General features: G+C 39.0%; 1 protein-coding gene across 5 annotated transcripts in view; it reads right to left on the reverse strand.

The window, feature by feature from the left end:
* Positions 1-20,931, reverse strand: part of caskin1 (CASK interacting protein 1) — a 121,563-nt gene that overhangs the window by 18,446 nt on the left and 82,186 nt on the right. For 2 of the 5 annotated variants that reach the window (XM_072368646.1, XM_072368647.1), the window contains exons 7-15: positions 20,212-20,320; positions 18,156-18,264; positions 17,469-17,563; positions 16,577-16,694; positions 11,561-11,806; positions 7,230-7,334; positions 6,429-6,547; positions 1,306-1,387; positions 698-807 (exon numbers count right to left, since the gene is read on the reverse strand). In XM_072368646.1, coding sequence (XP_072224747.1) covers positions 698-807; positions 1,306-1,387; positions 6,429-6,547; positions 7,230-7,334; positions 11,561-11,806; positions 16,577-16,694; positions 17,469-17,563; positions 18,156-18,264; positions 20,212-20,320 — 1,093 coding nt within the window. The remainder of the gene's footprint in view (positions 1-697; positions 808-1,305; positions 1,388-6,428; positions 6,548-7,229; positions 7,335-11,560; positions 11,807-16,576; positions 16,695-17,468; positions 17,564-18,155; positions 18,265-20,211; positions 20,321-20,931) is intronic. The other 3 variants (XM_072368648.1, XM_072368649.1, XM_072368650.1) reach the window with 3 other exon arrangements.

Genomic DNA, 20,931 nt, shown 5'->3' on the forward strand with positions numbered 1-20,931 from the left:
GCAGAGTGTGCACATATACACATTCACCATGACCACCTGCCATTTAAGATGCTCAGTGGTATATCAGCTTGAAATAACATATCATAATAAAAGAGATTTAGACATTAAGTTAAATCAATTTATAACCGCACTCTCTCTCTTAAGTAAATGCCATCTTAATGTACATGATGTAAGCTCTGATTTCACACTTCTTGTGTTGAGCTAGTCCACCCACACCGTGCACATTCCTAGGCACCTGCCTCCACACACACACTCACACACACAAACAAACAATCATTACACCAACTAGAGTATAGAGATTTATCTCAATAAAAATGTGAAAAAAAAACTGCAATGGAAAAAGAGAAGCTGCAACGAAAAGGAGCGAATAATGATGAATCGCAGGTAACTGATAAGAGAAGGACACACGCAGAAGATTCCCACAAGATCCGCTCACACACTCACCGTGTCGTGGCTGCATCCGAACACTCGCAGCACGGACGAAGCCAGCTGTGACAGAAACCGCTGGGACATCTTGGTGTATTTTTTTGTGAGTGTGTGCGTACAAGTATGAGAGTGAGTGTTAAGTGTGGTTGAGGTGACTGAGGGTCTGCGTTCTCATCAGGGTGCAGTCAGAAGCTGATGGTGGCGACTGCCTGTATGAGACTTCTGTGCTTTTACAGAAGACTGAATCTGTGGGGATTCGGGACTGTCCTACCTTCCCTTCGCCTGGTCCCTCCCCCTTCCTGGTTGCCGTGGCATCGTAAGGCGGCGCTTCATGGAGTGGACAGCCTGATTGGCTTGATGTCCGAGAGGAGCTGGCAGAGCCTGTGGGAAAAAAAATGTCATTGGCCAGTTACAAGCTGTCAGCCTATCTTTGTACACTTCCATCGATCAACAGATGAGTTTACCCAGCTCGCCATCTGACCTCTACCCTCCGCAGCCAACTTATTTCTGCTCAGTTCCTTTCATTGCTTCATTAAGCAACCAATCAAATTCTTGCTTTCCAAGATACAAAAACACTATGAGCCAATCACATACTTCTATACTTCCTCCTACATTCCCTGCCTTGGCCATCTGTCTGCTGAACAAGCCAAGATGTGTGTGTGTGTGTGTGTAGAAGCGATCTGATAATATTATCTTAAGACAAATTATTATTACTCCTGTTTTTCTAACTGAACTCTCCTTCTCCTCAGTTTTCACCTTTTCCTCCTCCTTGTCCTGCTCACCAGCTTCATAGCAGTGTAAAGTACAGTGTGTTTACTGGGATTCCTTTAAATGTCTAAAACACAGTAACAGGGTTGCAGAGCAACTCCCTCATCTTGCCTGCAGGTTGGTCCACAGGCTTGGACTGCTCCAGCAGATGCTCCTTGGCTTTGGCAGACTGTGATAGGACCGTGGCTAAAAGCTGCAAAAATACACAGACACATCTATAAGCGCTTGCATGCATAAACATGAACAGGCATTTTAGCAGCTTAAAATATTTCTTGTTCCTGGGGAACATATGCTTGAATACTTTCTCCAGGGACAAGAAATTGATTTTTTTTTTCTGTTATCAATGTTGTGGCCACCTGTTAGCATGTAACAATGGCTATGCGTTAGAAATAGGCAGCCACATAATAATTTACCCCAACTAGGGTACTCCTTATACTTCAGCATCAATTCATTCTCCCTTAATTTTGTGGAGGAAAGAACGCATTCTCTCTTTGTTTGAATGTTACAAAGTCTCTTCTTACAGAGCACATACAAACGTGGATTGTCATGAAAAAACATCTACATAGTGTTTGCTGAACTGCTTTGAAATGGGTGAGGTTTGAGTTGTTTTAGATGGCCAAATTTTGCTCTTCTTTTGTCCCTGCATTCAGTACCCACGAGAATTCCTCCCTGCTTCTCCAAATAGCGAGTGCTCTGACAGGTAAGGCAGGTAAGGTACTAACTGCCCATAAGTACGTCACACAACCCCACTTCAAAAAATCCAGAACTGTCCCTTTAGTATGGAAGACATTGCCATAATCTGAACTTAATTTAAACATAGAATGAGTAGATAAATAATGAATATGCTAATTAATGTGAAATCAAAGCAGCGAAACCTCTGTATTCATTTAACTTGTTTAATTTGACATTTAATTTTCAATGTCATTTATTGAATTAATAATTCCTTATTATTCTATTGATATGCTTATTCTTTCATCCCTGCATTTAATTGTCCATGATGTTTTTTTATTAGACTTTTCCTTTAATATTTTGCCTTACAGTTATTTAAAATTGCTGTATGTATTTTTTTTGTCATTCTGCAATATTTGTAAAATTTGCAGCCTATTCATTTCATGTTTCCTTTTGAACCTTTTTGTCTATTTTTAAATTTTCTGTATGCATTCAAGCTTTATTTCAGGGAATGCAAAATGGAAATGTATCCAGTTTCATGATGAGATAATCTTTGTTACCTCGAGATAATTAACTTGTGATTCTGAGGTAATGATAATAAAAAAAGGTTTCATGCTTGGACTCTCTCGACTACGGCACCCTGTGGTTATTTTTACATGAATAGTTTTACATGAAGTTTTCCCAAGCTAACTGGTTAATATATTTAGTTACTTCAGCCTCGTAAAATGTATTTTTCCCGTCACTGCAGTCATTTTGATTGCTTGAAAGTCATCTTCTGGCTCAAGTGAAGTGGAGTTGGTTAAACTCTTAAACTCTGTGGGTGACACTGTACTCAGTGCAGCAAATAGAATTACACATGCATGCCTTGGCATAATATTTTAGATCAGGGGTCTCAAACTTGCGGCCCGAGGGCCACTTCAGGCCCATGCACTCCCTATATCTGGCCCACGACTTGATGTCAAAAATACAATGCAATATGGCCCAATATGGTTACTTTATACAAAAAAAATCATTCTATTGATATATATATATATATAGTAAAAGCAAAATAATTGTACAGTAAGTGCAGTTTTTGATAAGCTGACAACGAAATGAGAAAAGTTGTAGTAGCTAGCAGAAGAAAAAGAAGCAGAAGAAAAAGAAACAGAAGATGTTGCTTTCCAAAACTAAAATGAGGTGGATGATGAACACAGACAATTCCAAGAAAGATGGACATTTTTTTGTTGAATTCGGTGGAAATGCGATCTGCCTTGTATGCAAGGAGAAACTCAGAAAGTTCTTAAGGAATATAATCTGAGGCGTCATTATGCGACTAAACACGGAGAACATTATGACAACTACAAGGGAGATGACAGGAAAGATCGAGTAGAGCAGCTACGAAGGGGACTACTATCCCTCAAAGCCAGTAAGGATGCTGATGCTGCAGTTCAAGCAAATTACGTAGTTTGTGAATTACTCGCCAAAGTGGGAAAGCCATTCACCGAAGGGAAATTTCTGAAGGATTGCATGTTGCAAGTTGCTGATATTCTATGTCCTGAAAAGAAAAGCTTGTTCAACAACGTTGCTCTGTCTGCAAACACTACGGCAGAGCATAGATTAATGAGTTATCAAGTAACATCTATGAACAGTTACGGGATAAAGGCTGAAATTTCACTGCATACTCTGTGGCGCTCGATGAAAGTATCGGCAAAACTGACAATGCTCAGCTAGCAATTTTCATCAGGGGTGTTGATGACATGTTTGAGGTGACAGAAGAGTTGCTGAATTTTTGTCCAATGTATGGCCAAACATTTGAGCAGCTGTACGGTACGATGGAGCGGCTTGTTGTGCCGTGGAACAGGCTGGTGGGCGTTATCACTGACGGGGCACCGGCCATGACAGGCAGAAAAAACGGACTGGTAGCACTGGTACAGAGAAAGTTAGAGGAGGAAAGCGCAGATCCAGCAGTGGCTCTGCACTGCATTATACATCAACATGCATTGTGCAGCAATGAAATGTGAACGTGTCATGTCTGTCGTCCTGAAATGTGTAAATTATATCAGATCCAGAGGTTTATAACACCGCCCGTTCCGGGCCTTTTTGGAAGAAATCGAGGCATCATACGGTGATGTACTTTACTTTACTGAGGTGTGCTGGCTCAGCAGGGGAAACTTTTTGACTTAAGAGCTGAAGTGAAGACATTCATGGAAGATGGCAGACTGGATGTTCCTGAGCTGGATGATCCAAAATGGATAATGGTTTTGGCGTTCCTTTTGGACAAAACACAGGAGCTAAAAATCCTGAACCTAAACCTGCAGGGTCCTGGACAGCTCAACACAACAGCCTTTGAAATACTGAAAGTCTTCTCCACAAAACTGAGACTGTGGAAAACTCAGCTGTCTGCAAAAAACCTCACTTTGCTGCATGCAGATCTTTGGTGGAAGATGGCCCATCATTCATTGGTGATGAATATAATATGTCTCTGCCATTGAAAACCTGCAGCGAGAGTTTGATGAGAGATTTGCTGACTTCAAGACACACCATGACACTTTCCAGCTGTTTGTAGATCCCTTCTCAGCTGATGTGGAGAGCATCCCCAGTGTATGGCAAACTGAACTCATTGACTTGCAGTGCAACAGTGAACTGAGAGCAAAATTCAGAGAGGCACAGGGGAAAGCAGATAAGACTGCAAAGTTTCCGAAAGAGCTGCCCCCATCATTCCCAGAACTGTCCAGAGTTTTTAGTCGTAAAATGTGCCTTTTTGGAAGCACATTTGTGTGAGAAACTGTTCTCTACAATGAACTTTCATAAAAGCAAATACTGGTCAAGGCTTACAGATGCCCTCAGAGTTGAAGCTGTAACTTCCATCAGAGTAAATTTTGCTCAGCTGTGTGAGCAGAAGCGCTGCCAAGTATCTGGCAAGAAATAAAGCACAAATGGACTCAGGGATGATCTTTTTGTTGAGTGCAATGTTAAAGAAAGTTGCTTAAAAGTAAAAAAAAAGTATCTGCAGTAACTGTTAAAAATGCTTCTACGAATAAGTCCTGTTAAGTGTGTTAGCAAGAAGTTAGGTACACATGTATTTTGATGTTTCATTTGTTACTTTGTCATTTCAAGGCTTAAAAAGGGTTTAAGAAAAAGAATTTGCATTGTTTAAAACTGCTTGTTGCTGCATGTTCATTCTGTGAGAGAATGCATTAGCAAAAATATGTGTATACTTATGTCAGCATAAGTGCTGTCAAACACTATATTTTCAGAAATATACATATATTTTTTGCACTACTTGAAAGCTAAAGTGGCCCTCCAATGACATGACAGTGCCAGCAGTGGCCCCCAGCTCATTTGAGTTTGAGACCCCTGTTTTAGAGCCTCCCTTTTTGTCAGTTAAGAACAATGAAATTAGATCAATTTATCATTAATTTCATCATCTCATAAAAGATGAATCACTTTAATGAATGATCTGGGGGAAATCATATAATATATATGATGACCATTAAAACATTTGCATCTTGATTCTGCAGCTTTCAGGGCTGTAAAATCGGACTGAAAAACTGTGATGGGAGGTATTCATGAATTGTACAGAATGTTGCTGTGAATGTTCCTTTTATACCCAATCCTGACACCCTCACCTGTTACCAATGAATCTGCTGATTGTAGAATATAGAATAAGTTTTTATGTTATTCATAGCTGCTAAACCTATCTGCCTTTGACAACTCCCACGGAATCCGAGAACGGCCGTAGATTATTTTTATTTTTTTATGCACTGTTATCTCGTGACAACGACTTATTATCTCGTTATAACAAAGATTGTTTTCTCGTGATAACGACTCAATTGTTACCTTACCTGAAGCAGCTGGATAGATAGGAGTTTGTAAGCCTTTCGTCTGCTAACCGGTAGAAAACAAACCTAGTCAAGTAAACAAGCTAACGTAAAGTGTAACTTATCGGTAGGCTACAGCTATTTAGACATTTAAAGAGATTATCTTCATATGACATCTTTATATGTCTATGACAGCTACAGTCAGTGGCTACAGAAGCCGTTCGTGGCAGCTCTTGTAGCTTGAAATCAAGACGAACACATAAATTAATTCGTTATCACGAGAAAACGATCTTTGTTATCTCGAGATAACGAAATAATAAGTCATTACCACGAGATAACAGTGCCTAAAATAAAATAAAAATCCACGGCCGTTCTCGGCTTCCGTACAACTCTAACAATTAGATTTGTTTATATTTTTTAAATACATTGAAGACTAGAGGCGCATAAAATTGAACATTATAGCATCACTGTTAATTTATTGTAGGAATTATATTCTCCGTATTCGTCAAAAACACTCTCTCTCTGTAGGCTAATTTTAAATTTCTTTATATTTATTTTGTTAAGTGATAGTTCATTTTTTATCTTTTTTAAGGAGTATCTAAACTTACTTAGAGGATAGCATATTGTTTGAGTGGATTTTTGGAAACCAAAGATTTTAGTTGGTAAGTCTCAGTAAGAATGAAGTTTTGGTTTACAGTAAGGACAGGTGTGTGTGTGTGTGTGTGTGTGTGTGTGTGTGTGTGTGTGTGTGTGTGCATGTGGTACCTTAACACCCTCAGCCTGTGCATGGAGGATGTGTGCAGCACTGCCAGCACTCTGACCGCTGCCTGAAGACCTCACACTGGTTACGCTTCCAGAACTGCCCATACTGCTGCGATCCCCACCTGCAACACACAAACGCACACACGCACACACGTAGTACACGTGCAATCACACGGCCATACAACCATCCAGACATTATGAACAGATTTTTGTCCATGCAGCAGACAGATGGATGCATACACACACACACACACACACACACACACGCACACACACAGTGGTTTATATCCAAATCTACACTGTAAAAGGTGTGACTCTCCATTGAAATGCACTGGACAGCATGTGGTTGGATGGACAAGACTGACAAGACGACTGAGTGACAAACACAAAAGTGGAATAAAGACGTGCTTCTCGCTCTCACACACTCACAAACACACCCGCACTGATTTCTCTCTCCTATTTCTTTCTCTCTCCTTGGTATTTTGTTCTCTCCCACATGAAAGACACACGCACACAGACTGTAGACCGATGCAAATGCCTGCAGCCTACACTGAGTTCAACTAAGTTGCAGATGGAGGGATAAGCAGGACATGGGAGACTGTCAGGAGCAGGTCAAAGAGTATCTGAAAGCCTTCAAACACCATCATCATATGGCTCAAACAAATCGATAGGCGGAATCTGCTCTTGGGGACAGTTGAAATCAGCAGTGAATGATTTTGCCAACGGACGTCAGATACTGTTTGGCCCCTGGTCAGACTTTAAGGAGTCAGAGGTTGAGGGCTCAGCGCAGCGCGGCTTAGTTACCTGCCACGGGTTTGCGCAGAACCCAGATCTCTTCGTTGGAGCCTCCATGGGGCCCGCTGGATGGGGTGGGAGAACTGTGAGGACTTGCCTCTGAGCCTCGACAACCTTCAACACAGAACACCACTGTTAACTGCTAACCGACCCTAAAGCGGCCTAAGAAACTGCTGGATTTCTACTCAGATACTCGCAGAAGCAGCAACAATTGAATAAGTGCGTTCTTTTTCTGGGCACATGTGGGCAGCAGAAAGCTACAGAATGCAGCACTTTGTTAGCAAATTATTGCTTTTTATATATATGATGAAACATTAGCAAGTCACCTTCAGTGCAATATTTCCTCCTATTTTCTGTTTTTTGGCTTCTTGGCGGAAGTTGTTTTATGTGTCTTTGGTAAAAACATCATTAGCTTTAAAACCAAAACAAGTGGCTAAAAAGCTCAACAGAGCTAAATGGAACTGCAGTGTGTAGTGATAACTGTCCAGAGGTTCAACACCATTGTCAAACCCCACCTAATACTGCAGATCTAACATTAAACTTTACTTTTTCATATATATATAAATAAACCTGACTTTGATGCCATGTTAAAACAACTGAAGTAGAAAGTTTTGGATCACGGATATTACCAGAGAGCATTTATAGCATTTAGACTTTATAATTAATTTAGTGTGATTTGGAGTTCAGGGGAGGGAGTAAGAAAAAAGATTTTTTTTAAATGTAAGTAATAGATTTACACGACAAACTTAAGATTAAAGAGCTAAACATATCTCTAGACAAAAAGTGTTTTTTATCTATAAACTTCTTAATTTTACTCTCCTAGGCTGGATTACATGAATAATCACACACACTGCAGCAGGTGTCTCAGTCAAACTACAGTTTGCGATCATGAAACATCTGTATTTCAGGTCAGAGAAAGGAAACAACCATAGAAAGTTGTTGTTCTTGAAATTTTTAAGAATTTATTATATTTTTCTTGTAAATCTTAACCTTGATGATTATTGACTCAATTTGTGACTTTCATTTCTGTAAACTGATCACTTTAATCTTAAAGATTATCCCTTTTTGGGGGGTAAATCTACAGCTTTAGAGCTGTTAATAAGTCTATGCAGATTTAGCCTTTCGACAGATGTACATTTGTGTTCCTTCTACTGTTTGTACAATGTATAGTACTTATCTCTTACAAATATACAAAAAAAAGTACCAAATGTTACTATTGACTGACTGTAACAGATTGCAAATGTCTCCATAACATTTCAACCAGTAACCAGTTGAAATTAGAAGATAATGTTGATATTCTTTTTCCAGATTTTAGTTTGAAAAGTTCTGCAGCTGGTCGTGTGCGATCTCACTTCTTCCTTAACGGGTTGCCCATTTTGATCCAAAAGTAGTAGCTACTCAAGGGTTTTTAGTGCAAGTTTGCCTCGCACTGGAAAAATCTGCTAAAGATACCAAAGTTTTTTGTTTTTTTTTAAGTCTGATGTTTCTTATTTTTCAAGATTTTTTTAGAAGAGTTAAAGTGGTGTTAATTAAATGAATTCCTACCTAATACTTGACGGGGGCAGGAAGTAAAGAGTGACCCTTAGTAAAAGCCTGATGAGGGAGGTTTAAGTTTCAAACATACACACCGCATTTTCAGTTTCGTACATTCTCTCTTTCTCTCTCCCACACACAGTCATGTCCACACACACACACACACACACACAGAAAAATAGAGCATATATATATATATATAAAGATATATGAAAACATTTATATACTCATAGTACATAAACAAATCCATTACACAAATACCTGTGTATATACACATATATGCCATAATGTACATACACATACATATATAATGCATCAATAAGTGTGTGATTATATATGTTGGGCTTTTAAGAATGGGGCTGCTGTAGTGCATTTGGAGAGCGTCATAAACCATCATAACCATCTTAATAAAGGTTTATTAATGGTTTATATGTGTGACCAATAGTGCTCCAGAGAAACACACACATTAAAAAATTTCCCTTGCTTTCACGTGATAACACAGCTCCTTCTCGTGGCCATTTTGCATCCCTCCAAGTGACCTCAGACAAAAGACCAAGCAGCCTTTGTCAACAGCCTTCAATTCTGCTTGAAACGTTTGCGAAACGTTTCTCTCACCGAATTCACAGAGACTCAGGGGAAATGTATTCTGTTGATGTATTTATCATGATCGGGTTGCTTTTGGGACTCACTGTTTGGCAGGAAATGAGTCTAAAGGGATTTTTTCTCCTGGAGGAAACAAAATGGCATCTAAAGAAGGGAGCCGTTCACAGAGGAGTTAACAGTTAGTGAACACCTTACCTGCGAAACATAGTGGGTGACATTTTCTAAAAATTTTGCATGTATGCATCCACAATTTCAGCAATTAAAAAAAATATACACGCTGCAGCCATGAATCCAAGAGGATAGAATTACTGTTAACAAAAGATTAGCAGTGTTCCAAATGCAATGTCTGATTAAACATACAGAAAATATCACCCATTTCTTCGACTAAACCTCTGGCAAATTCAACTGTCATCAAAACAACAATTTCCTTTTTTTCCTTTTTTTAAGGAAAACTGAGTCTTTTTCCTAAAGCTGATAACGCCAACGTTTCAAATTACCGCAGACACAACAGTTTCCAACTTTCTCCTCTCAATTTTTTACCAACGTATCCCCACTTTTTACACACTCACATTATGGGCAGAAGGACAATGTGGGTAAAAGATATTTCAAACCAGTCAGACAGGACTTTACACACAAGACAAGGACAGAACAGAAAAGTCAGTCTGGTCAGGAATGAGCAGTGTGTGTGGGGGGGGGTTTGTATGCGAAACTAGTCCTGGCAGCTGGAACAGTGATGATAAACAAGGAGAGAAGAAAAAAGGACATGAAAGGACAACAAGAGGGAAATGATCTGCCAAAAATTAAATAAAAAAAAATATATATATATAAAAAAAAAGGGAAAACCATTCAACTCAATCACAAACCAACACAGATGACCAGAGGTTGGTGTTAAAATGGTAGGAATCTTACTGAGAATTTCCCTAAAATTACAATAAAATATGGAAAACTTTCCAACACCATCTATCGCACAGCTTCGGTTGTACTTTAGTGCTGCTTACATGTTTTCTCCTCCTCGATTATGCTGTTTCACAAGTGGAGCAAACAATGGAAAAATCAACCCATTATGACCTGAAGCACAATATACAACAGATTCCATGTTTAAATGGGACCTCAAGCCTTAAACTGATAAAACGATTTACTTTTGGTGGCTCTGAAGTCAAATTTGGAACAAAAATAGGGACTCTAATAAGGATCTTTGGTGTCAGTGGTGAAAAAGCTGAATGTTATGCTGTAGCCGTAGGGGGAATAAGTGCAGCTGGGTTAGGGTTGTTGCCCTGAGACGAGGCTTTGTGTCCTAATATTAATACAAATTTATTTGAGGCAACATTAATTTGATTAACTTCTCATAACTGGATTAGAAACAGTTCTGATTTGCGTGTAACAGAGGCACCTATATGTTATGGAGGACTGAAATGGTCACAATCTAAAATTAATATAAAAATATATAAATGGCTTAACAAAAAGAAGATAAATAATTTCAGCAATTATAAAAATACAAAAAATTAAAATGACTACAGAAATCTATCTATCATTTTAAAAAAAAAGTACAATGATCTAATTTAAAAAAGTACCGTAAAATTAGACTAAAGTACACAAAACAATGAGTTCATGTAAATAAATAGAGGGAAGACATTAATAAAAAGTAATGGAGAAATAAATACAGGAATACACGAATAAATATCTAAATAAATAACATGCAGTATGTTTAAAGAATATCAAAAGGATTTTAATTTGTTATCATTTAGATATTTTTGTATTTATATATTTACTTATGTCAGTTTTTGGGTTGTGTCCTGTACTAACACATCCGCTTCAAATATCTGAATCACAGTAGGATATGTTCTGTAGCCACCTTAATGCCACAAGAAGCAAGTATTTTAATACTTTAGACTTCTCTTCATAAGCTGACTGGCCCTCAGTAATGACGATAGCAACAGCAAAAACAGAAAAACAAAAGTTAGACAGTATGAACAATACATAAAATTACATAAATAATGGTTCATAACAGAAAGCTTTAATGGATGCCTTCTCAAGAAAACATTTAAAACACCAATCACAATTTTCCGTGTCCAATCAGAATTGAACTTTTTACAGACACAAGATGAAAACATCCCTTGAAGCTTTGATAATAATAATAATAATAATAATAATAATAATAATAATAATAATAATAATAATAATAATAATGAAAAGTGGGCGTGTACCTGGGGCAGTGGGTGTATCTCCCTGAGGAGTTGTCACGGGCGACCTGTTATAGCCAAAGGAAGTGAAAAGTGGAAGCAGTGGCTGATGGGAATGTGGTGGAGGAGGAGGCGGTGGAGGCAGGATATGGATCTGATGGAACGTGGTGTCGTTGCCGTTGACTACCGCGTTGGCAGGGGCAACCGTCGCCGGGGGAACCAGCGGTATCTTTTGAAACTGTTGAGTGCAAATGACTGTGCTGGCCAAACCTAGATAACACCCACCGTGACGACACACGGAAACACACACACAACCAGCCAACAGTGACCCACCGCCACGTAACAAACAAACGACAAAACAGAGAATTACACATAAGAAAAAAGAGGGGGGGGTGGAGAAAAGAAAATTTAAAACAAAGACTGAGGTTATAACTCAAACTAAGAGAAAGAGGAGGGTGAAGCATGCAGTGGTCAAATCAGAAGGATGGGGAGAAGAGGACAAGCAAATGTGAGCAACGGTGATGTAAAATATACAGTATGGAGAGGTGAAAAGAGGAGTCATGTATGAGAAGAGTGGAGACTGAGGTTGTTTCTACACTTAACACCTATTTGATTCAACCATTCTGTGTGATATAGAAACATCCTCACAGTATATAGTGTATGCCATTAGCTAGTACCGTCATCCTGTACAACATTTCCATGTAATAGTAATGCCTGCACAGTAATTTCACATTTAACAGATTCAGGCTTTTAAAAAACAAGCACTCTTTGGAAATTCAGCTGGCATCAGACTCCTTACAATTTAGGACAACAGAAATGTAGCAAACATTTCACCTGCCAGTGCTAGCATTGTTCCTTGTTGAAATATGACCTAGTGTAATTAGCTAAACTGTTTTGTATGCTAAGAAATGAATCATTGTCTAAATGTGTGTTATAGTTTGTAGACAGCAAACTTGAGCCACATTTGTCATCTGTTCATTAAGAGCCAATACGAGAACTCGAACTGCGGAAGCTAATGAAACACATGCGTAACTAGTTGTGATTTGTGGAATTTGGCTTTCAGCTAACTGTATAACTGACCAGTGAAACATTCAGCTTCGCGGCAGACACATATGTATATGTCATTGTATTCACTGTAATATTTTCGCTGCCTTACTGTGTCTGAACTAACCAAATCATGAGTTGAAAGAATAAAAAGAAAAACAGATGCTAGCCTCCACTCCACACACAATGTTTGCTAGCTATCCAACAGTGACCGGATAAGTAACGTTAGCCATTTAAACTCCATCCATAACTTTAACCATTATGGCCATCACAGAACAATGCTAATTTGCAAAGCCAACAGGGTTGTTTAAACAATGAAGTCCAACACTGTGCTAACAGAGTTCAGTCTATTATTTTACTGAAATTCTTCTGGCAGTAATCATGCCAGTGAGAAAGTGGACTGCAAAAATAAAGGTGTTGTATGAGGTGTTCCTTATCATTTTGTGGTTATAAATTGGTGCAAACAAAGTTTATAGAATGATACACTTGTACTTATACCAAATGTGTAACATCTACTCTTTCAAGGACTTCTCCCACAATTCAAACGCATAGACGGTTGTCTTCCTGTTGCAGCTGAAATCTCACGAGATTTTAGCGAAGCACTGCAGTAGCAGACCTTTTTGTAATGTTTTCACACCCTTACAATTATAATATGATTGTGAAATTGGCTACTTAGCTACAAATAATTGTCCCTTATTATTACAGTTAAACTGATTAGCAGTTGCCATCCAGGGGTTTTTGCTCACTGGTTCAATGACAAAGGTCTTTTTTTTTGGTGCTGTTACAACCAAAAGCAATGGTTTGGTTTCTAGGTTATCATCTTCACAAATATCGAGAAGGTAAAGGTCAGTCCTACTTCATGCAAGAGTGATAGTATATTGGCGAATCATCTGGTATTCGGAAAGATTTTTGTACTGTTAGCAAAGCTGGTTGTAATGTGTAATGCTGTTGCTTGTTTGTATTTCAGTTGGGTCCCATTCTAGTTGCTCTTCTTGCGACGGGTCACTGTACTACTACTGAAGTAAAGCAACTTTTTGTGGCTAATGTGCAATTTACAGCAACATTAAGGCAAAATCAAATAATACCCATCAGCACTGGAGAAATATTCTGCTCATGTTTCGATTTTGTAGGCTGTTTCTTTTAGTTTTGAAGCACAGCATGTAATATCCCAGTTAGCGGAAAACATAAGAGCAGATGTGACATACACTACATGTAGTAGAAAAAAAAATACAAAATTGATTACAAACAGCTGAGTAAATGAAAGTGACGGCATGAACAGCTGCTGTAGCTCCTAAGTGTGTGTGTGAATGTGCTCGAGCAGTGATCACCAGTGTGGCTGTGCTCAAGCTGCTTTTCTTTCTTTTTTCCTTTTTCTGCTCTAAACAGCTGCTACACCCTATTTCCCTGTGCACAGCTGATATATGATCTATGCAAGGCCAGCAACAAAACGTAGGCCACAAAGCAGTTATATTCTCTTCGATGAGTTACAGTATGTAAAAGTAATGAGAGGGAAACATCATGACAAGGATCACAGACTAAAGAACAGATAAGAGAGGGCTGATGATGCGACTGTCAGAGGTGTTTGAAAATGCTGATCATAAACAATTAGAGACAGACATACAGACGGACCCAAGTACACATAAACAGTACTCCAGAGAGACAGACAGATGGACAAACAGAACTACCTAGCCTATAAACCGATACACATTTAAAAACAACTGAGCCACTTTGTGGCTGTGCAGCACACTTGGATGACATGATGGATCTGAATGTGGTCACCCAGAAGGTTAGGAGCTCATTGCGTTTAAAAAAGATAGAAGGAGGTGGTTAAATAATGGGCCAAGATGCTGGACAGCATGCTTACCAAGCAATGAAAGTTTAAATGATGAGCATTCAAAGGAAATGTTTGATATCATGGGAAATAGGCTTATTTTCAGTCATGCCAGGGGTGAGATGAGCAATACCAGTCTCATATGTGCCTAATAACTATGGAGCTAACGCCACCAGCTAAGTTAGTCTAACTTATTAAAAAAAAACAGAAAAAGGTTGCTTTATACTCGTGTTTTTAGAATGGAGTAATAATGGTGGGAAATGATCTCATCTATCAGTTAGTGAGCTTTAAAAGAGCTGTTTGGATTATTCAATTTGAAAATCTTTGAAAAGAACCAAACCTGCTGTTTCAGAAAAAATTGGTAGTTAGGTAAATACAACTTCAGATGATTAACATTGCATGACATAGTACACTGTGTCACCATGTCATAGTACAATATGTCATGATATATTGAACAAAAATAAACTAAAATGCAGAAGCAGTGTGTAAAAAAAAAAAAAAAAAAGTACACCCCATGATTCAGAAGTGTGTAAAACCACGTTTGGCAGCAATAACTTGAAGTCATTTTCAGCCAAGCTTTAGCTGTCAGACAGATGGCCTCACATTTGACTCTAGAATACTTTGGTATAAAGAAGAGGTCAAGGTGAACTTCAAGGTGTCCACGTCCTGTGGCAACAAAACAAGGCCACATCATCAGCCCTCCACCACCGTGCTTGACAGTTGGTATGAGGTGTTTGTGCTGATATGCTGTGTTTGGTTTCCACTAAAGGAACTTATGACTTATGAACTTATCTCCACTTTGGTCTGGTCTGTCCAAAGGACATTGTTCCAGAAGTCTTGTGGCTTGTTCAGATGCAGCTTTACAAACCTATGCTGTGCTGCCATGTTCTTTTTAGAGAGAAGAGGCTTTCTCCTGCAACCCTTCCAAACAAGTCATACTTTTCAGTCTCTTTCTAATTGGGCTGTCATGAACTTTAACATTTAACCTGCTAACTGAGGCCTGTAGAGTCTGTGATGTAGCTCTTGGTTATTATTGTAGTTTCTCTGAGCATTGTATGTTCTAACCTGGGGCATCCACTTGTGGTAAAAATTGTCAACTGTCTTGAAAATGTATTTTCCAATTGTGAATGATCTTTCTCTCTGTAGAATGATGGGACTATAAACTTTTAAAAATGGCCTTGTAACCCTTCCCAGATTTATGGGCAGCGATGATTGCTTCTCTGCTGATGTCTTTCCTCCTTGGCATTGTGTTAACAGACACCTGGATGCTCCAGACCAGCAAACGAGCAGCACCTGACTTCTACTTACCCTCTTAATTCTAATGGAACAGTGAAAGTGGACTTAGTTTTTCCAACACGGCTTCTGCATTTTAGGCTTTGTTAAATAAATAATGACAAGGTGTAATATTTCATATGTTGCTGTTCATTTTATTGTATTTACCTAAGACCAGGAGTTTTTTTTATCATTTACTGATACGTAAAACTTTGGTATTGAAAGAAAAATGGGCTTTCTTAATTAAACAAACCAAATCCTGGACGACAGTCAACAGTCTCACTTCTCACTAACTTTAAATGGATCAACGTAATCTGTTACCAAATTGAACTCTGGGTCTGCCGCTTTGCTTTGCTAGTGTAGCTTATCGTAGGAAGTTGAGAACAGTTCCGTTTATTCAAGCGGCAGCAGTAGTACCAACCAATCAAATTGCCTGACTGATCTCGTCTGATCTTGTGCCTGATTGCCGCTACAATTTCAATCATCCAGCTCCATCGACTGTCGAGCCTTAAAACAAGAGTAAATATGTGAATCCTGCCGAATGCTGGCTATCTCACAACTGTCTTCTCCTAGTGTGTGAGATGAAGGATATGAGATTCTCAGATAGGATTTTTGCTCAGACTTGTTGTTCCCCAAGGAAAGTTATCTGAGCACTTTTCCGTAACTGAAACTGAAACAGTTTTAGACATCTGTTCCTTTCCAGCCAAAGGGCAGTTTCCTCTCTCCATAATCATCCGCTTTCTTCCACCTCTGCTGGGTTCAGCTCTAATAAGTGCTGTGCATTTGCACGGCTGATTTGCTGATAATCTTTTTTAACTTGTTCACTGTTAAAATAACTCAAAGGCATTTTCACACTCCCACACATGCACACACACAAAGGAATGCAAACGCACCTGTGCGCTTGCTTATGACCTCAACCAGAGTAGATGGGAAGTAGCCCACTCGATCGTTTCCTGTTCGGTTGTCATGGATACAGCCTTTCCAGCGTCCATCGGGGTGCTGCTCCAAAACCTGGCAATTAAACATGTACACAACAACACTAAGTTTGGCAAATATATAGTAAGATTAATTGTTCTTCTCCCAACTTCTTCTATTTTTCTGTAAAACAAAAAATTTCAAACTGCACTAAGACAGTCACCAGGGAAGCCTAATTGTTCATTCACACCCTGAAGGAAGACGCACACGGCATGGCTTCATTGCTTCTGTAATAAATATCCAAAGGCAGAATAAATTCTTATAAATATTCATGAATGATGGCAATGTAGAAAGTGAGCACACGTTTCTGTAAAACACATTTACAGTGAATGAGAACTGCTGAAACCATTCAGTCTTGCATATCAATTAGTAATCTCTCCAAAAACCAGGTGAAAATTCCGTTTAAAAACACGACAACAAGAGTAAATATGTGAATCCTGCCGAATGCTGGCTATCTCACAACTGTCTTCTCCTAGTGTGTGAGATGAAGGATATGAGATTCTCAGATAGGATTTTTGCTCAGACTTGTTGTTCCCCAAGGAAAGTTATCTGAGCACTTTTCCGTAACATACTGAAACAGTTTTAGACATCTGTCGTGTGATAGAATACTTTTGTCTGAGTTACAATTAAAAATCCAAATGTTTTTAATTCACCATCAAATGGGATTAGAAAAGGGAAACTTTGACTGCTATAATAAGGCAGTTATTGAAATAGTTTCTAATCATCATCGTCATAATTCACTTTACTAAAATTCTGTATAAAGGCTTCTGTATACGTGCTGCAGACATCGAGAACATTTGTTCTTGTTACCGTAATGACATCTCCTGCTTTGATATTGAGGCTGGTCAGGTCGTAGTTGTTGCAGTAATCCTTCAGAGCCCGAACCTGCAGTGCTGCTGATGCATCTGTGAGGGAGAGACATCACATTGAAAAATTATACTGGGCATTATTATTTAAGGTTCAATATGTTCAATATGTTTTCTGTTGAATAAGACTGAGATTGGAAGATTGATAAAAGGATCAGCTCCGTTCTGCTAAAAATGTGTTAGCTTAGCACAGGAACCATAAATTTGTTACCCTCTCTGGTCTTGGTGCTGAGCTATGCTAATGGGCTGCTGGTAGTAATTTCAAATTCACCTTAAGGCCAATAGAGTGGTCACAACTTTCTCATCTAATTTTGTCAAGATGCCAAATAAGTGTAATTCCCTAAATGTCTAAGCTAACCAATTGTAAATCAAACTAACCATCGCTCATTTCTTCCAACCACTGAGTCATTCTTGGAATGGCTCCCCATTTTTCCACAATTTAACCACAATCCATCCATCCATCCCTCCCTCCCTCCATCCATCCATCCATCCGTCCATCCGTCCATCCGTCCATCCATCCATCCATCCATCCATCCATCCATCCATCCATCCATCCATCCATCCATCCATCCATCCATCCATCCATCCATCCATCCATCCATCCATCCATCCATCCATCCATCCATCCTACCCCTCAGCAGTTGCTTTATCTCTCTGCTGGCTTGTGTTGCCGTGAACTGGTAGACGATGTCGAGCGCAGTCTGGCTGTAGGTGTTTCTCACAGCTGCATTGATACCACTCTGTGAAGGAGGCAGGAAGATGGCTTTTTTATTCAGACTTCCTTTTTTTCTATCATTATTTAAAAAATACCTAAGACAAGAACGGGAAAAAGAAAATCCACACAGTTAGCTTCTATTTTCAGTTTCAGTGTAAAAAAACAATTAAAACGTCAAGCTTATCTTTGATATAGAGACTGACAAATTATCATTAAATCAGGCCTTCTATATCTGTTCTAACAAGATAAATAAAATAAAAAAAACACACTGTTTCCAGTGCTTGGAACTCATAATGCAGAATGTCTATATGCAACTGAGGGGTGAGCTGATTTATCATGAAGATGTCAGCCATAAACAACCCTAATATACTGTGGTTCTTTTTCTAATTGCACCCATATTATATTTTTCAGCCGAGCAATACAACATGCACATCTGTGGAATCGAATGTAGGTCAAATAAACAAAGATGAATTTGATAGAAAAATGCTTCAAGGCAAAGACTCACAGCCTTTCGCAGTCGGAGGTCTAAATAACAGGGTTTGTTTTTTTATGCTAGAGGGCATATAACCATTAAAACATATTGGCTCTCTTGTTTTCAAAACCTCGTGGCCTTTTAATGGCACCATCACAAGTGGGCCATTTGCATCATTTTCCTCTCGCTCCTGAGCAATATTTTTCATCACTGTGACTCTCTTTAATCACATGAGGATGAAGGGGTTTTCCAAATACTTTTCAGAAACAGGCAACGGCACATCGAAAGCGTGAAATACTTCCCAAGTAATCCAAGAATATTCTTATCGTGAGTATACAGTCTAACAGTAGATGGTGTGAAAACAGGAGCGGTAGACTCTGATTAACTTATTTCATGCTGAGTTTTGCCCTCGACTTGGTTTTCAGGAACATACAGCGTGTTTTATCTCACTGTCACAAAGCTACTCATGTTAATGCAAATGTATTTCATACATTCATTACAGCTGAGATTCCCAGTCTTAATGATTTACCTGAAGCTATTTGAATGTGTAATGTGTTTTAGTGTCTGTTAAATACATTTAATTCTTCTTTCATTTTGATGTTTCACAGTAAGAATCCAGATAGGGCACAACTAGGCCTGAAGTATCTTAATGTAAAGTGCCATCAAAAGCTTTTTTGTTGGTTTTGTTTGAATAAGATGTCTGCTTTGATGACAGACACCTGCGATTTAAAATTGGCTTGTTTGCAGACGCTTTTTGAGCTCGTCAACAGAGTCAACAATGAATTTACTCAAGATCCATAGTTCACCCTGTGCAACTTCTTCGGGGATTACACCAACAAGACCCTCACTTGAAGCTGTAATGTAGCAATACGCAAGGTTTAGCTTTTGTAACTACGCTGTCTGAGCTGTTAACTCGGCGTAGCGTTTATATGGGCCATTATTCTGGACTGTGAAAACCACCTTTCTGTACTTCTGGGAAGAAGCTGTGGTGGGTTTGGCTCAATAAGGAAAGGTTGCTGTCAATTGAATAAGCTGCAATGTTGGCCCTTAAAAGGAAAGAAGAGTGAGGTCACACTTTGCAACGTCCATAGTCACACCCATCCGCTGCATCCATTTTATACCTGTATAAGTTTCATACTGAGGTTGTTTCTAATCTATCTTCTTGTAAGCTGAGATTTAAGGTGAGCACATGTAGTTTTTTGCCTTCAGCAGATAGATCTGAAGTAGACTTTCAGCATAAATGTTGTCCTCCCCTCACCTGAATTATGTGAAGTGTCTAAGTGAAGAGCTTTTTACAATCTTCTTCAACATAAATCCCTTGTATTTTAAAATAAATCTTAATTACTACTATGAGTGAAATTGTGGGTGAGGACCAAAATATTCTTGCTATTTTGATGGTCCAAACATAGTAACATCAATTTGCAGGCCCACTTAGGAGCCAATATGACAGGGCTGTCCCAGTTTTCAGTGCTGGAAAGCTTTCAGTGAAGTTCCACTTACCTCCAGCAGGAGTCTCACTGCCTCGGTCTTTCCACAGAGGGCAGCTTCGTGCAGGGCAGTGCCGGCTTTGGTCTGCCTGTTGATGTCGATGCCAGCCTGGATCAGCAGCCTGACAAAAGGGACAGAGGGCAGCAGAGAGAAAGAGAGAATGTAAAGGAAGGGGGTAGTGTTAAAACAGAGTTTCAAGAAGCAAGAGTAGGAGAGAAAAGCAGAGAATAAAGAAAACAGAGTGAGTCAAGAGAGGTTTTAAGTTGTAACGTGTGATGAAAAGCATTGGAGAACATCCATCCAAGTTTTATGCTTTTATAAAGTAATTGCTGTCATTTTCAGTGAGACAGGTTGGTGTATACTTCAAAGTCTTATGCGTACCTATGCATCAGTGAGATTAATTTAAAGTTTCCTTTTGAGGGCAATGTTGAAATGTTAATGAGCCAAGTATTAGTGAAGTGCGGTAACATTTCTGCAAGATCGTTTGCTTTTGACGGCCTCACAAAGCCTAAAGAGAGAGAAACTGACTGGTTCTAACTGCTTTGAGCTTATCAGGTGACAGTCTTTTAATGTTTGTAATGCTCTTGGATAAAAACAACCTTAAATTAACAACTGCAACAAAAGCAGTGTGTGAAAAACAAAGTCCACTCTCACAATTTCCATAGGAATTAAGATGGTAAGTAGCATCCAGGTGCTGTTAATTAAATTCACTTGCTTGACTGATCACAAGCA

This window comes from Leuresthes tenuis, unplaced genomic scaffold, assembly GCF_036924035.1.
Source record: "Leuresthes tenuis unplaced genomic scaffold, fLeuTen1.0.hap1 SCAF_17, whole genome shotgun sequence".
Lineage (NCBI taxonomy): Eukaryota > Metazoa > Chordata > Actinopteri > Atheriniformes > Atherinopsidae > Leuresthes > Leuresthes tenuis.